Raw genomic sequence first — 18,048 nt, 5'->3', positions numbered from 1 at the left:
TTGGTCTAATAATTTTCCAATAATATCCAAACTGTTCCCTTTCAATTGCTACCATGATTATGCATATCATTGTCATATTTCCTCTGTCAGAAACATTTAAAATGTAGCCCTATCTATATAGGCCGATTCCTACAAGTGTAAAAGGGTTAAGAGGTTTTGCAGATCGTGATGGAGAAAATGGCTGCCATGCTCCACAGCATGATCTATAGCGCTTTGTGTGGATACCATTGATCTAACCAAAGGTCAGAGAAAACCAAAAGGCCACCCACCTTGCAGCTTGTATGCTGTTATTAGTCCGTCTTGCTATGACAAAAGCCTGTGTGTTTACAATCAATGTCGTCTGAGCTCAGTCTGAAAGGGACTAAAGAATGTGAAAGGAACTGACAAAGTACAGCCCAGCACCAGCTGTGTGAAAAGCTTGACGTCCATTGAAGGTTTACAGAATGAGAAAACCTTTGATCACCTGCAATACCTTTATCATTTCAGTCACAAAGTCACTGAATGAACTGATATGACTTTAAGTTTCAAAAGAACTTGCAGAGCTGGCCATTGACGATAAGTCAACCTGACAAATAGTCCAGACACCTCAGGGTAAAGTGTGAGGCTGACCTCCAGAATTGTGAATTCCATTCCGTGCAATCCAGTGAATATTGTTATTGAGTTTCACTCATGTCCTCTGCATGCATGTATGTATGAGGTGCAAAGTTCATACTATGTGTAGGCACTACCTCTCAATCCTAGAGAGAGTGGTTTGACAGACTTAGTGACGGGGGGGGGGGATCGATACAGTTACATACGGGACATTATTTTTTGACAGTATTATATTGATACTTTGACTTCGTTAATCGATTTGTAAAAAAAAAAAACATTTAATACATACATACATACATGTTGGAGTCATTAAAACTCGTATTTCAACCACTCCACAAATTTATGGTAAACAAATTACAGTTTTGGCAAGTCGGTTAGGACATCTACTTTGTGCATGACACAAGTCATTTTTCCAACAATTGTTTACAGACAGATTATTTCACTTAATCACAACCAGAAGTTGACATACACTAAGTTTTTTATAAAAATGTTTTTTTTATTATTTTACCCCGTTTTCTCCCCAATTTCGTGGTATCAAATTGTTTCAGTAGCTACTATCTTGTCTCAGCGCTACAACTCCCGTACGGGCTCGGGAGAGACGAAGGTTGAAAGTCATGCGTCCTCCGATACACAACAGAGCGCGCATCCAATCCGGAAGCCAGCCACACCATTGTGTCGGAGGGAACACTGTGCACCTGGCAACCTTGGTTAGTGCACACTGCGCCCAGCCCGCCACAGGAGTCGCTAGTGCGCGATGAGACAAGGATATCCCTACCGGCCAACCCCTCCCTAACACGGACGACGCTAGGCCAATTGTGCGTCGCCCCACGGACCTCCCGGTCACGGCCGGTTACGACAGAGCCTGGGCGCGAACCCAGAGACTCTGGAGGCACAGCTGGTGCTGCAGTACAGCGCCGTTAACCATTGCGCCCGACATACACTAAGTTGACTGTGCCTTTAAACAGCTTGAAAAATTACAGAAAATGATGTCATGGCTTTAGAAGCTTCTGCTAGGCTAATTGACATAATTTGAGTCAATTGGAGGTGTACCTGTGGATGTATTTCAATACCTACCTTCAAACTCAGTGCCTCTGCTTGACATCATGGGAAAATCTAAAGAAATCAGCCAAGACCTCAGAAAAAAAAATGTTAGACCTCCACAAGTCTGGTTCATCCTTGGGAGCAATTTCCAAACGCCTGAAGGTACCACGTTCATCTGTACAAGCAATAGTAAGCAAGCATAAACACCATGGGACCACGGAGCCATCATAACGCTCAGGAAGGAGACACGTTCTGTCTCCTAGAGATGAACGTACTTTGGTGCGAAAAGTTCAAATCAATCCCAGAACAGCAGCCAAGGATCTTGTGAAGATGCTGGAGGAAACAGGTACAAAAGTATCTATATCCACAGTAAAACGAGTCCTATATCGACATATCCTGAAAGGCCGCTCAGCAAGGAAGAAGACACTGCTCCAAAACCGCCATAAAAAAGCCAGACCACGGTTTGCAACTGCACATGGGGACAAAGATTGTACTTTTTGGAGAAATATCCTCTGGTCTGATGAAACAAAAATAGTACTGTTTGGCCATAACGACCATCGTTATGTTTGGAGGAAAAAGAGGGAGTCTTGCAAGCCAAAGAACACCATCCTAACCGTGAAGCACGGGGGTGGCAGCGTCATGTTGTGGGGGTGCTTTGCTGCAGGAGGGACTGGTGCACTTCACAAAATAGATGGCATCATGAGGAGGTAAAATTTGGTGGATATATTGAAGCAACATCTCAAGACATCAGTCAGGAAGTTAAAGCTTGGTCGCAAATGGGTCTTCCAAATGGACAATGACCCAAGCATACTTCCAAAGTTGTGGCAAAATGGCTTAAAGACAACAAAGTCAAGGTATTGGAGTGGCCATCACAAAGCCCTGGCCTAAATCCTATTGAAGATTTGTGGGCAGAACTGAAAAGGCGTGTGCGAGCAAGGAGGCCTACATACCTGACTCAGTAACATCAGCTTTGTCAGGAGAAATGGGCCAAAATTCCCCCAACTTATTGTGGGAAACCTGTGGAAGGCTACCCGAAACGTTTAACCCAAGTTAAACAATTTAAAGGCAATGCTACCAAATACTAATTGAGTGTATGCAAACTTCTGACCCACTAGGAATGTAATAAAATAAATAAAAGCTGAAATAAATCACTCTCTATACTATCATTCTGACATTTCACATTCTTAAAATAAAGTGGTGATACTTACTGACCTAAGACAGGGAATTCTTACTAGGATTAAATGTCAGGAATTATGAAAAACTGAGTTTAAATATAAATACACCTTAGCCAAATATATTTAAACTCAGTTTTTCATAATTCTAGACATTTAATCCTAGTAAAAATTCCCTGTCTTAGGTCAGTAAGTATCACCACTTTATTTTAAGAATGTGAAATGTCAGAATGATAAGGTCTAAACTTCCGACTTCAACTGCGTGATATATATATATATATATACACACACACACTTCTCAAAAAAATAAAGGGAACACTTAAACAACACAATGTAACTCCAAGTCGATCACACTTCTGTGAAATCAAACTGTCCACTTAGGAAGCAACACTGATTGACAATACATTTCACATGCTGTTGTGCAAATGGAATAGACAACAGGTGGAAATTATAGGCAATTAGCAAGACACCCCCAATAAAGGAGTGGTTCTGCAGGTGGTAACCACAGACCACTTCTCAGTTCCTATGCTTCCTGGCTGATGTTTTGGTCACTTTTGAATGCTGGCGGTGCTTTCACTCTAGTGGTAGCATGAGACGGAGTCTACAACCCACACAAGTGGCTCAGGTAGTGCAGCTCATCCAGGATGGTACATCAATGCGAGCTGTGGCAAGAAGTTTTGCTGTGTCTGTCAGCGTAGTGTCCAGAGCATGGAGGCGCTACAGGGAGACAGGCCAGTACATCAGGAGACGTGGAGGAGGCCGTAGGAGGGCAACAACCCAGCAGCAGGACCGCTACCTCCGCCTTTGTGCAAGGAGGAGCAGGAGGAGCACTGCCAGAGCCCTGCAAAATGACCTCCAGCAGGCCACAAATGTGCATGTGTCTGCTCAAACGGTCAGAAACAGACTCCATGAGGGTGGTATGAGGGCCCGACATCCACAGGTGGGGGTTGTACTTACAGTCCAACACCGTGCAGGACTTTTGGCATTTGCCAGAGAACATCAAGATTGGCAAATTTGCCACTGGCGCCCTGTGCTCTTCACAGATGAAAGCAGGTTCACACTGAGCACATGTGACAGACGTGACAGAGTCTGGAGACGCCGTGGAGAACGTTCTGCTGCCTGCAACATCCTCCAGCATGACCGGTTTGGCGGTGGGTCAGTCATGGTGTGGGGTGGCATTTCTTTGGGGGGCCGCACAGCCCTCCATGTGCTCGCCAGAGGTAGCCTGACTGCCATTAGGTACCGAGATGCGATCCTCAGACCCCTTGTGAGACCATATGCTGGTGCGGTTGGCCGTGGGTTCCTCCTAATGCAAGACAATGCTAGACCTCATGTGGCTGGAGTGTGTCAGCAGTTCCTGCAAGAGGAAGGCATTGATGCTATGGACTGGCCCGCCCGTTCCCCAGACCTGAATCCAATTGAGCACATCTGGGACATCATGTCTCGCTCCATCCACCAACGCCACGTTGCATCACAGACTGTCCAGGAGTTGGTGGATGCTTTAGTCCAGGTCTGGGAGGAGATCCCTCAGGAGACCATCCGCCACCTCATCAGGAGCATGCCCAGGCGTTGTAGGGAGGTCATACAGGCACGTGGAGGCCACACACACACTACTGAGACTCATTTTGACTTGTTTTAAAGACATTACATCAAAGTTGGATCAGCCTGTAGTGTGGTTTTCCACTTTAATTTATTTTGAGTGTGACTCCAAATCCAGGGTTGATAAATTTGATTTCCATTGATCATTTTTGTGTGATTTTGTTGTCAGCACATTCAACTATGTAAAGAAAAGTATTTAATAAGAATATTTCATTCATTCAGATCTAGGATGTGTTATTTTAGTGTTCCCTTTATTTTTTTGAGCAGTATACATACATTCATACATACATACATACATGTTTTTTGTTTCTTGGTAGCATAAGCTAGAGCAAGTCAAAACTCCGGTATTTTTCATCCTACGGCTTGTTCTCCATCTTTTTAAATAGTGAGCCAACATGTTTTCAGCACTTATTTCAATGACTGATCAAAACTTATTTTCTCATGCTCTCTTGTCTCTCTGCAGCATTATCAAATTGAAATACATATAGAATCACAATACATATCGGCACCTAAGTATCGTGATAACAACGTGAGGTCCCTGGAAATTCCCAGCCCTGGACAGGCTGTGAAGATGGTAGCTTGTTCAGATAAGCTGAAGAAATCTATTGACAGCGGTTATCAAAATAGTCCCTCCTATATAATAGATGATCCTTGATTTGGTCAGTGTTTTTCTCACCTCTCTCCCCTTCTCTGTGCTGATCCCCAGAGCCTTGTGGGTCTGCTAGTAGAGCAGAACTACTTTTCTGAACTGGGACAGCTGTTCTGTCACATACTAAAAATAACCCACAATCTGTTGTCCAAGTACAACAAACACTGCTGCAACCACTGTGGGGCAACTGTCTGGAAAAAAAATGACAAATGAAATGAGAGATTTACAAGCATAATGTGAGGTACACTATATATACACACACACACACACACACACAGACACACACATAAGTGTGGACACCCCTTCAAATTAGTCGATTCGGCTATTTCAACCACACCTGTTGCTGACAGGTGTATAAAATCGAGCACACAACCATGCAACATCCATGGACAAACATTGGCAGTAGAATGGCCCGTACTGAAGAGTTCAGTGACTTTCAACGTGGCACCGTCATTGGATGTCACCTTTCCAACAAATCAGTACGTCAATTCTGCCCTGTTAGTGCTGCCCTGGTCAACTGTAAGTGCTATTGTTGTGAAGTGGAAACGTCTAGGAGCAACAATGACTCAGCCACAAAGTGGTAGGCCACACAAGCTCACAGAACGGGACAGCCGAGTGCAGAAGTGCGCAGACCATGACTTTGGAATGAGATGTTCGACGAGCAAGTGTCCACAGTTTTGGTCATGTAAGGGAAAGGGGGATACCTAGAACTGAATTCAAATGCCTTCAACTGAAATGTGTATTGTATCTTGTTCTGATAAAGGGACTGGCACATTCAAAATCGACCAACGAGATCTAGAATAAGACTAGCTTGTGGCTCAGTTGATGACGATTAGAGCAGTCTGGCCAGGCAGACCACTGATATGTGGGTGGCAACTATAAAAACCTGGTCTGATGAGGCCGGTGGCCCGAAACATGCAACGCCCAGGGTTGTGACTTTCAGACCAACACAGTACAGGGCAGGTGGAAAAAAAAGTCTTAAGCCTGTCTATATGGGCAACAGTCCATTTGAGGGTGCAGAGGGTAGAAGGCCCCCTGGAGAAACCACTCCATCAACCCTACTTCTGTCTGTCTGTGACATTAGCCTGAGTTCTCTATATCATGCTCTCTCCTTCTCTCTTTCCTTCTCTCTCAAACAGCCACCCACACGGGGATTACAGCTGTGCACCGTTATGCTGTAATCGGGCTGCCCTTTAATCTTTCCTTGCTTCCTTTTCTAAACCCTAATAACGCTGTGGCTGGACTAATGTGTCCGACATCAATCCCACTCCCCATGTGGCAGCCAGTGGTGCCCTACACAGTACGGCAGCCCAGGCAGACTAAATACGCACCCAACTGAGGAAGTTCAGGTTGCATTACTGCTTAGCACAAAACCACAACTTAAACATTACACACACTATTGATTATTTAAGATGAATAAATATGGTACAGAGCAGTTACCGCAGTAAAATCCCTTAAGGAAACGGATAATACCATTCAAGGGATTAAAGCCCCTTATCAATGGCACCTATAGAACTGGGAGCTACAAATGCCTGGTCAAGGTACAAATGGAGGATTAACTGACAATCTGTTACCAGGAGAGACTACTCAATTTTGAGGTTGAGAAGATGTGATGGTGAGGAGAGAAATGTGGTTGATGAGGACAGGAGAGAAGGGCCATTAACAGATAGAATGTAATGACGACTGAAATACAGAGAACCTCCTGAACATAGTTCAAAGACCAGCTTTGAGCAATTCCATTGGTATACAACAACTGAGCAGCAACTAATGCTAACATATTGAACGCAGTGTGTTTGCTAATGCCAACACCCTCTTAGAGCCTCAAAACTAAGCCAAACTAATTGCATAACCAAAACAAAAAAAGTAATTAGGAATTGTAATTATGGTTCTTTTTGTACTGCCTTTTTCAAACACAAACACAGAATGGGACGGCATAATATGAATAGGCTCATTTGAATTCTTTAGCTAAACCAAAACAAAATAAAGGGGCATTTCCCAATGCCGTATTGTCAGCCTTTCTGACAACTGTTCCAATGTTTTCCAAAGTCTGATTAAGCATATTATAATAGGAGTCAATACTAAAGCACCCTTTGACTCACTCAGTTCATAAAGAGACTGGCAGTAGGGTGATAAAGCAGGTCACTTAGTTCGGAGCTTGAAGCCTTCCAGTGAAATGATATGGACGTTGTTGTAAGGAAAAGGGAAAATACTGGGCTGCATAATGACTCCAGATGGCAAAGACTAGATGTTGTGGACATTGTGCCTAGATAGACCCATCATTAGGACGAAGGGCACCTTGGTCTTTGGGGTGGGACAGAGATGTGTCAGAGAGCATAAGCAGGCATAGCGTAGGGGGGAGAGGAGAGGTATTTCCATTGGGCAGGACAGAGCGGTGTATGGAGAGCGGCTGGGCTTAAAAGGAATAGTCAATCAATTATTTAAAGTGATCATGGGGAGTGGTGGGCAGTGGCTAAGGGCCCAGATCGTTTGACCCAGGCACGTCAAAGACAAAGGGGGGCTGAGGAGCAGGAAGACACTCCACTCCCTGTGTGCTAACAGAAGCTGATGAATGTTTTATCAAAGCCCAATTATTTATTTAAGGACGAGTCCACCACAGGAAGGAATCTAATAAGGTTTCATGGAGAAGAAAATGGGAGAAAATACAACTAAGCCCCTAGAAGTCCAAATGTCTGTAAGCAGGAGAGACCAAAACTAATAACAGGAAACATCTTCTTTAAGAAACACCAGAGAACAGTTGACTTTCTGTCAGATACAATCAATTATTTTAAAATATTACCAAGCCGAAATAATCTCAACATCTACTATAATAAGAAGCAATCAGTTAGATACATTAACAGAGGTGGAAATGTCCCTTTCCCTAAAAGGAAACTTTGTGAAACTGCAAGGTAAACAAAACATACAGGAGGAGATTATAAATCAGCATAATTTCAATTCGTTGACATGATGTAAGAGGCTTATCCAGACGAGATAAAAAACAACAATGCATTTATTGGAGAATTGTTTGGGTATGCTCGTTCTGTTGAAAATGAGTGAGGGTGGAGGGAGGAGTGAGGGTGGAGGGAGAACAGTGGAGGGGGGAAATAATACAGGAGGAGATCAGCACATCTATCACTGTCGGCCGGCAAAGTTAAAGCAAAAGTGGAAATCGCAGGAGTTTCGCTCTCTTAAGACTTCAAGGGCACACACACTTGCTCAGGGCTGCAGGAGTGGAGGCCGTGAGAGGCTCTCTGACACTAACACAGACAGGGGTTGGCACATTGGGGCTCAGTCACGATGGCAGGGGCTGACAGAGAGAGGTGTGGTACACCATGTGTCCTCCAGGGGCCTTTGGGACGAGGGTAGAAGGACAGGGGTGAGAAACAGGGGTGCAGTATGTACTCACCAGAAACACCTTGTAGGCGTCTTTCCTGGTGACAGGCCCCCAGCACAAGTCGGTGTCGTCGTATTTCACACTGCCAGCACTGCATGAGTGGTTACCACTACAGAGAGAACAGACAGACTGGTGATCATTACAGATCCCTTCATGATCAGATCAAGTCAGTCCAAGAATAACATACGACAGGAAAGACTAGTTTACAATATTGCAAAAAAACATGAAGCAATGATAAAATATTAAATATGACAGGGCAGAATTACTAAAACTTTGCAGACTTGTCAGTTCCTACTACCTTGGAGCGGTTAGATTATCAGCGAGGTCAGTTCCTACTACCTCGGAGCGGTTAGATTATCAGCGAGGTCAGTTCCTACTACCTCGGAGCGGTTAGATTATCAGCGAGGTCAGTTCCTACTACCTCGGAGCGGTTAGATTATCAGCGAGGTCAGTTCCTACTACCTCGGAGTGGTTAGATTATCAGCGAGGTCAGTTCCTACTACCTCTGAGCGGTTAGATTATCAGCAAGGTCAGTTCCTACTACCTCTGAGCGGTTAGATTATCAGCGAGGTCAATTCCTACTACCTCGGAGCGGTTAGATTATCAGCGAGGTCAGTTCCTACTACCTCTGAGCGGTTAGATTATCAGCGAGGTCAATTCCTACTACCTCTGAGCAGTTAGATTATCAGCGAGGTCAGTTCCTACTACCTCTGAGCGGTTAGATTATCAGCGAGGTCAATTCCTACTACCTCTGAGCGGTTAGATTATCAGCGAGGTCAGTTCCTACTACCTCGGAGCGGTTAGATTATCAGCGAGGTCAGTTCCTACTACCTCTGAGCGGTTAGATTATCAGCGAGGTCAATTCCTACTACCTCTGAGCGGTTAGATTATCAGCGAGGTCAGTTCCTACTACCTCTGAGCGGTTAGATTATCAGCGAGGTCAATTCCTACTACCTCTGAGCGGTTAGATTATCAGCAAGGTCAGTTCCTACTACCTCTGAGCGGTTAGATTATCAGCGAGGTCAATTCCTACTACCTCTGAGCGGTTAGATTATCAGCGAGGTCAGTTCCTACTACCTCTGAGCGGTTAGATTATCAGCGAGGTCAATTCCTACTACCTCTGAGCGGTTAGATTATCAGCGAGGTCAGTTCCTACTACCTCTGAGCGGTTAGATTATCAGCGAGGTCAGTTCCTACTACCTCTGAGCGGTTAGATTATCAGCGAGGTCAATTCCTACTACCTCTGAGCGGTTAGATTATCAGCGAGGTCAGTTCCTACTACCTCTGAGCGGTTAGATTATCAGCGAGGTCAGTTCCTACTACCTCTGAGCGGTTAGATTATCAGCGAGGTCAGTTCCTACTACCTCTGAGCGGTTAGATTATCAGCGAGGTCAGTTCCTACTACCTCTGAGCGGTTAGATTATCAGTGAGGCCAGGTCCTACTACCTCTGAGCGGTTAGATTATCAGCGAGGTCAGTTCCTACTACCTCGGAGCGGTTAGACTATCAGCGAGGTCAGTTCCTACTACCTCTGAGCGGTTAGATTATCAGCGAGGTCAGTTCCTACTACCTCTGAGCGGTTAGATTATCAGCGAGGTCAGTTCCTACTACCTCGGAGCGGTTAGATTATCAGCGAGGTCAGTTCCTACTACCTCTGAGCGGTTAGATTATCAGCGAGGTCAGTTCCTACTACCTCGGAGCGGTTAGACTATCAGTAAGAAAAGTATCAGTAAAAGTTATATCACTGCACTAGACTTGATGATCCAGTCTTCCTGGTGGAAAATTACACATTGTCATTCTGAGGCAATCACAAAACCCTTTCAGTGCTGCCAACAAGGTGCGGCAGACTGAGCATCAATTATGGGACATAATCATTAGAATCTGCCTCTGCCACCGAGAAGTCTGCTGCGGCAAGGCTTTACAAAGAGATACTGCTCTACGATCTCAATCGCCTGGCTCTCCTCAGTGGCAGAGCCAGTCGAGCGGGGAGCTCCGGTCTGTGCCATAGGGTAATTCCTTTTTAAGTGTCTGTTCCGCCTCACATTTTAGCTAGAAAGTTACCACGAGGCTTTTCGACCCCGCTGAGTCAGAGAGGGACAAATGTATATTTTTAATGCTATTATGGTGGTATGTTAATAGAACTTCCTCTGATGTGGTAAGTGGTTAAATTGTAATCTTGAATTGAAATGTATTCACTCACCTTGACCTTTAAAAGTTAAGTATCCCTATAAATGTTTAAGGATCTCATCCTCACCACATTATGTTCATAAGATACCCCTATATGGCACTCCCAGGGCTCACTGAACCCTTAAAAAGTCACTGATAATCTAACGTCATTTGGGCAAAATCGGAGAGCGCTTTAGTGTTTGGGGAGGGGTCTTTGGTTGAAATTGTACTTTTTGGAACACCATGAGAAAGTCAATCATCTTTCTGTCATAAAGCTACACCAAATTGAATTGTGATCCTGACGGTTGAGGTGGTTTCACCAGGACAATAGTTTCTGTAGAGAAGAGCCTCCCTTAGAACTGTCTGAGACAATATGGAATATGTGATATTCACCCAGCCCCACCGGGCCAGTGGAGGGGAATAAAAACCTGTCTGGGAGCCAGTCAACAAAAAGTAAATGCCAAGAGCACTGGTGGGAGGTCAGGAAGGCTAAAGGCCCCCTCATCAGAAAGTTTTACTGAGGCAGAAGGTCAGGGAACAGCCAAAGTGCAGAGATAAAAACAGAACTGAGAGAAAGGGATATGCTTTGTCCTGACAAAAGTAAATGCTCCAAGTACTTGGGAAAGTCAGCTGCACCCACATTAGTCATAAAGTTGCTTGAAATAACACCCCCAAATAAGAAACCCATGAATGTAATGAATCAGCAGCAAGCTGGCTGGCTGGTCTTACCAGGCTACTTCCATTAGTGATATGGGCACAGCAGCAGCATAGATGGCCAGGTCTCCATACAGGTAGACTACCATGCAGATGTAGAACATGTTGACACCAACTGAAAGACAAAACCAAAGGGTTAAGACATGAGCAGATTATACCTGGAGCTATACATACAATGTCATACATTATACATTTCTAGTGTATATGACTGTGTTATCAGTTCATCATATCTCTGAGAGAATCTGCCTACACACATGCAGGGATAGCTTAGCTAACACATTCCTCATCTTTAACAGCCGTCAGATGCCTGATTATGAAATATGGTCAATGCAACTTGTGTCAAACTTCAACCGCTAAACGTGCAGTCTCCATCAGAGGCAATCTCCTCCGTCTCTACACCTCCACTCCTCCATCAATCCCCTGCTTCTCCCTCCGGGATGGCAGCCACAACTGCAGCAGTACATTTCTCCGCTCCTCCGGAAGAATATTAATCACACTAATTAAGAAAGTATTCACTTCATGATGAAAATTCTCCTCATTACCTCCCCCACACCCACCTCACACTACTGGCCCATCCAAGCTGGCGCAACGAGCGGAGATTGAGAGCTTTCAACAACGGGAGACCGATAGCCATGTTGTGCCAGGCATCCATCATACACTGGAGTTCTCGTGTGGGAGGCTCCTGTGTCCTACTGGTCCTGGCAGCCAATTCATTACTGACAGGGAAATTAGAGTGTGGAGTCCATTAAAAATCAATAAAAAGTGAGGGGTTTATAGTTTTACAGGGCTAAATTGATTCATCTGATCTGAGAGTAAAGGGACGAATGGCAACCTTCTGCTGCCCATCACACAGCCGAGCTGAGGGAAACAAGAAAAGGGATATGGAAGAGGACTAGCTGGTCCAACAGCCAGATAAGCCCATGTAGTTGTAAAACAGTCATCACCTGTCTTATGGCAGGGATTGATGGACACTTACAGTAGACTGCATTATGATATGAAGCTATATTACAGTTGCTACAGTAAGTTGCTGCAGCCCTGTTTGAGTTAGATGGAGAGTCTAAAATCAGGTAAATTCTGTGGGAAAGGGGTGATGACAGCAAACATTAACCTAGCTAGCACCACCACTCATCTTACCGCCATTGAGGATAATGTGGTGCTAAAGTACTGTGGGAGGGGGAACCAAAGGGCACTTTGGTAGCCAGGTTGTGTTTATTCTCTTCCAGGACCATCTGATCACATCATTGTGCAGTGGTGCACTGAGGTCATAAAACACAGGCTGGGGAAAATAAACACTGATAACTCAAGACTATACTGTACCTATCAGTATTGATCTGCACACTGGAAGTATCAATTCTATACATTCCATTTTCACCTCCTCTCCGACAACCCCACTTTCAGAGGTCAGCACTGTACAGTACTCTCTACCATTCCTGCATGTCTCCATCTGGCCCTATGGAAAGGAAGCCTGTTAGAGCTTTTGCCTCGGATAGGGGGAATCAGTGCTGCCTGTGCTGCCCCTGTCAGTGAGCGATAGCTAGGTGAGGACCCAGCATGACCAAGAGGATGCTGCCCTGGCAGGCTCTGTCACTAATACCTCCCCATTACCCACGGTTAGAGGCTCTCACGCTGCTGCTGCAAATGACTCTTCACCTAGGAGCTCCACTCAGTCCCCTAGCGGCACGGACACACATCACTATCCATCACCCCACTGTTGCAGACTGACAGAGGCTCTGATAGCCTCTCTAGCTGGGTCTGGAGGAGGAGGGAGTGGTTCCCAGAAGAGGAATGTTAGGAAGTTGCTTCCTTCCAACATCCACAGCCATTTTGTTGAATGCCAACCACGCTGGAAGCCACAGCTGTACTGGGCTCCGCTCTGCTATCGTGGAGCTTCATCAGGCAGGAATGTGAATGCGAGAGCCTGACAACTAAAGGCGGTTTGTTGGATGCAACAGAAATTACTTTCCTTAGGTTTGATTTTGAAACCCCAATGGGCTTTTATTGAGTGAGATGTATTCTCTGTGCTAAAACTTGGGATATTGATCTGGATCTCGGGGTAATCATAGAGTTGAGCAGTAATAGCAGCAGGCTCTCTGAAAAGGAAAGCGCATCCTTTATGTTCATATACAATAGAGACTTGAAAACTATTTTAGTTGAGGCTTATGTAATTGGGTTGGTGGGAGGGGGGAATGGCTGACATAAACATGTCCATTTATCTTCTCAGTGGCAGCGCTGCTGCCCATTTTCCTTTTGTCAGTGCCCCTCATAGCGTACAAGTATGACATTTAAGAAAAGTCATTCAAGTATAAAAAAAAAATGTATGCATCAGTGTTAGGTACTCATTAAAGCTGGGGTCTGTAATAAAAGAGACTGGATTAGTATTCCTCGCCATGGTCTCTATAAGTCAAGGGTGGTTGGTGCATGTTATAGAGCCTGTACCTTCTCCCTCTGTCTGCACACCATCCATTTCCCCGTACATCACTTCTACTGCCTTTTCTACCTAGAGGGACGGTGGGCTGAGATAGGCGCAGAAGCACACAGACCAGCCTCTGCTGTTCACCCCCCTTTGTGATATTAGCCAAAGTCATCTTCTAATCAACTTGCAAATTGTGGATGAGGAAGGTTACAGTAACACTACAGGCACTCTCCTCGCTGCTCCGCTGATAAACCAGCCCCCATTAAAATTATGTCTGTCGGAGCCGATACCCATGGCCTTATTCCAAGCTTGCTCTGCTGCTATGACAATTTTAGCTCAGGAGGAAGTCGAATGCCCTTTCATAGTGATTATTTTTCAATTATATGAAGTGGACAGGAGAAGAAAAAAAAAAAGTATTCCCCCACACATCCACACTGAATCTACATCTGCGCATTAAGTGAAAAAGTGCCTTTCCTGCCAGTGGTGCCCAGTGCGGTCGAACAGTCCCATCAATAACCAGAACCGGCCCGAGGTAGTAAGGATTCAAGAGGCCAGCTGATTGGCTCTGTGAGCTGCCCTTCCCCACCGCAGGCCTCAGCCCTTCACACACACAGCCAAGCCCATTAACTCCAACAACACATGAAACAACACTTCACTATCCAATCCCTCAAAAAAAAAACAAGAGATTTTGTTTTAATGCCTGACAGCTTTACCACACCAGTAAAACTCCCTGATCAGACATACCACTAATCTTATATTACCTCCCAGCACTAATTACACAAAGAAGAGTTCATATCAGCGGAGATCTGGGTAGAGAGACAAACGAGACTTCCACTATGCTGGAGCCATCTCACTCCGCTCTCATGCGAGCTGGGCCCAGCACCCATCTAATTCATTTCTGATTAGAGTCACTGGGCAGCACTCCCACATCACACAGAGAGATAGAGGGGACTCTTATCTCTGCCACCGATCGATACTTCCTCAGGGCGCCTCACCCTCACCTGCAGCCGAGGACAACACCACCAGACACACTCCACACACACAGAGAGAGGTCATCCCCAAAGAGTGTTTTAACACTTTAATAGGGCTGAGAGAAAGTGGAAAGAAGAGACTGCAGCCGGAGTGTTCCACAAGGGAACAACACGCTGCTTCTCTAACAGCATGTTGCATGCCTGCCTGGCTTTGTGTGAGTCAGTGAATCATTTTTGTGTGCGAGTGTGCCAAGTGCACCACCTAGTGGCCAGAGCCGGATCACAACACAGGAAGAGATCTGCACACAGATGACATTGTCAGAGTGGGGCAGAACGGTTTGACCTTTTTATCATCAGAGATGACAAAAGCGATGCTGTTGAAGTATTGGCGCTGCAGGTACGTATGCTGCAGACTGTTGAGTCACCTACCTGGTTAATACTACTTGAGAAACAGGCCGACCTGCCAGCAGAGGAGGAGAGGGTGGGGAGGGGGTAGTGAGCGGGCCCAGCACACCGAGGAGTGTCTACTCTGACGTAGGTGAGTAATGTAAATCAGCAAGGGTGTTCTGTTTCTGGTTCAAGGTGAACATGATTCTGCTTTCAATTAGCTCATCACTCAGGCTGCCGAGGCTTTAACATGTTCACTGCCGCTGATGCAGCCCGCAGGAGGCCCACACACACAGTTGGGGAGACTAAAACAGCAGCAGTGTGATGGCCTGGGAAATACAACCATTTAGCCATATACACCGAGAGTACCAAACATTAGGAATACCTGCTGTTTCCATGACATAGACTGACCAGGTGAAAGCTGATCCCTTATTGATGTCACCTGTAAATCCACTTCAACCAGTGTAGATGAAGGGGAGGAGACAGGTTAAAGAAGGATTTTTAAGCCTTGAGGCAATTGAGACATGGATTGTGTATGTGTGCCATTCAGAGGGTGAATGGGCAAGACAAAATATTTAAGTGCCTTTGAATGGGGTATGGTAGTAGGTGCCAGGTGCAGCAGGTGTGCATCAAGAACTGCAACACTGCTGGGTTTTTCACGCTCTACTGTTTCCCGTGTGTATCAAGAATGATCCACCACCCAAACAACATCCAGCCAGTGGTCGGTAACGGGTCATTGATGAAAGAGGACAAAGGAGGCTGACAAATTGTGCAGCGCAACAGACGGGCTACAGTTAAGTCAACTGATAGTCCAGTACAACATTGGTGCCCAAAGACTCATAAAAGAATGCACAACTAGTCGTACCTTGACACAAATGGGGTATGGCAGCCAACCACCTTACAGAGTTCCACTTCTTTCAGCAAAAAAACAAAAAACTGTGGTTGCAGTGGGCTAAGGAATAAAAACAATGGACACTGGAAAATTTGAAAAACATTGCCTGATCTGAATGTACCCTGGTTCTTGCTGATGGGGGGACAAGGGAATGGAGAAAACCATGAGTACATGCATCCATCATGCTGTGTGCGGGCTGGTGGTGGTTGTGGTAGTATAATGGTGTGGGGTGTGTTTTCATTGCATACATTGGTGCCCCTTGATAAAAATGGAGGAACATTTGAATGCCACAGGATATCTGAACATTATTGCCAATCAGGTGCATCTCTTCATGGCAGTAGTGTATCCATCTGCAAATTTATTTTGTATTATCAGGATAATACCCAATGGCACAAGGCTAGGATTGTCCAGGAATAGTTCCATGAACATGACAGTGAATTCAGCTTACTGCAGTGGCCTACCTAGTCACCAGATCTCAATCCAATTCAGCATCTGTGGGATGAGATGGAACGATGCTACTAGTAGAGATCTACTACCAGCCAACTGGACACAACTGTGGGAAGCATTGGAGTCAACCTGGGCCAGCACCCCTGTGGAATGCTTTCCACACCTTGTAGGGCAAAAGGGGGTGCAACTCACTATTAGGAAGGTGTTCCTAATGTTTTGTACACTCAGTGTAAAATTACACCCCATTAGAGAGCTAACAGCCTCACCTTTGGAATCTAACAATGATTCCCATTTAAAGGTTAAGAAACTGTCCCCAAATTATCCCACACAACTGTCAAGACTCCTCCATAGCTGTTAGACAAGGAGGACAGGTTTTACCATGCCCTGCACATAGCGGCATCAGCAGCACTTCATTCAATAACAGAGTGTGGATTCATCATATCCCCTCAAAGTACTGAATGAGGATAGGCTCTTACCTTTGTTGAAGAACATGGAGGCCATTTGACCCATCTCTACCCTCTCCACAATGTCAAAGTGATCAACGTGTCCTCCTCCTGTTCGCTCTGTGATAATGCATAGACATGAGAATGCAGTGGTGAGTCATTCCAATCGGAGTAATTCTGATGTCATTCCTTGTATAAAATGTTGACATTAACCAATGACATGGAGGATACATACAATGTATGATTGATCGGATTATGTCAATCAACATATGCTTAAGAATTGAGACCTTCAAAAAGGAGGGACGACAAAAAAGAGAATTCCGAATCCTTCACAAGACTCAATGTTTTCATATATACACTACATGGCCAGATGTATACGTCTAGGAGCAACAACGGCTCAGCCACGAAGTGGTAGGTCACACAAGATCACAGAATGAGACCGCCGAATGCTGAAGCTCATAGCGCGTAAAAATAGTCTGTCCTTGGTGGCAACATTCACTTCGGAGTTCCAAACAGCTTCTGGAAGCAACGTCAGCACAATATCTGTTAGTTGAGAGCTTCATGAAATGGGTTTCCATGGTCGAGCAGCCGCACACAAGCATAACATCACCATGCGCAATGCCAAGCGTCGGCTGGAGTGGTGTAAAGCTTGCCGACATTGGACTCTGGAGCAGTGGAAACGCGTTCTCTAGAGTGATGAATCACACTTCACCATCTGGCATTCTGACATACGAATCTGGGTTTGGCGGATGCCAGGAGAACGCTACTTGCCCGAGTGCATAGTGCCAACTGTAAAGTTTGGTGGATGAGAAATAATTGACTGGGGCTGTTTTTCATGGTTCAGTAGTCTAGGCCCCTTAGTTCCAGTGAAGGGAAATATTGATGCTACAGCATACAATAAAATCCTAGACAATTCTGTGCTTCCAACTTTGTGGCAATAGCTTGGGGAAGGCCCAATCCTGTTTCATCAGGACAATGCCCCCCAAATTCACAAAGCAAGGTCCATAGAGAAATGGTTTGTCGAGATCGGTGTGGAAGAACTTGACTCGCCTGCACACAGCCTGACCTCAACCCCATCAAACACCTTTGAGATGAATTGGAATGACTGAGTCAGGCCTAATCTCCCAACATCCAAACTCACTAATGCTCATGGCTGAATGGAAAGCCTTCCCA

The 18,048-nt window shown here is 45.3% G+C and overlaps 1 protein-coding gene across 2 annotated transcripts in view; it reads right to left on the bottom strand.

Annotated features, from left to right (window-relative positions):
- The window catches only part of LOC110486589 (transmembrane protein 104), a 101,106-nt gene that overhangs the window by 51,825 nt on the left and 31,233 nt on the right, over nucleotides 1-18,048 (bottom strand). For both annotated transcript variants that reach the window (XM_036941303.1, XM_021558307.2), the window contains 3 exons: nucleotides 16,909-16,995; nucleotides 11,338-11,437; nucleotides 8,456-8,552 (listed from right to left, as the gene is read on the bottom strand). In XM_036941303.1, coding sequence (XP_036797198.1) covers nucleotides 8,456-8,552; nucleotides 11,338-11,437; nucleotides 16,909-16,995 — 284 coding nt within the window. The remainder of the gene's footprint in view (nucleotides 1-8,455; nucleotides 8,553-11,337; nucleotides 11,438-16,908; nucleotides 16,996-18,048) is intronic.

The sequence above is a fragment of the Oncorhynchus mykiss genome, chromosome 13 (genome assembly GCF_013265735.2).
Source record: "Oncorhynchus mykiss isolate Arlee chromosome 13, USDA_OmykA_1.1, whole genome shotgun sequence".
Taxonomy (NCBI): Eukaryota; Metazoa; Chordata; class Actinopteri; order Salmoniformes; family Salmonidae; genus Oncorhynchus; species Oncorhynchus mykiss.
Note: the sequence above shows the minus strand (reverse complement) of the source record. Positions and strands in the feature narration are given on the sequence as shown.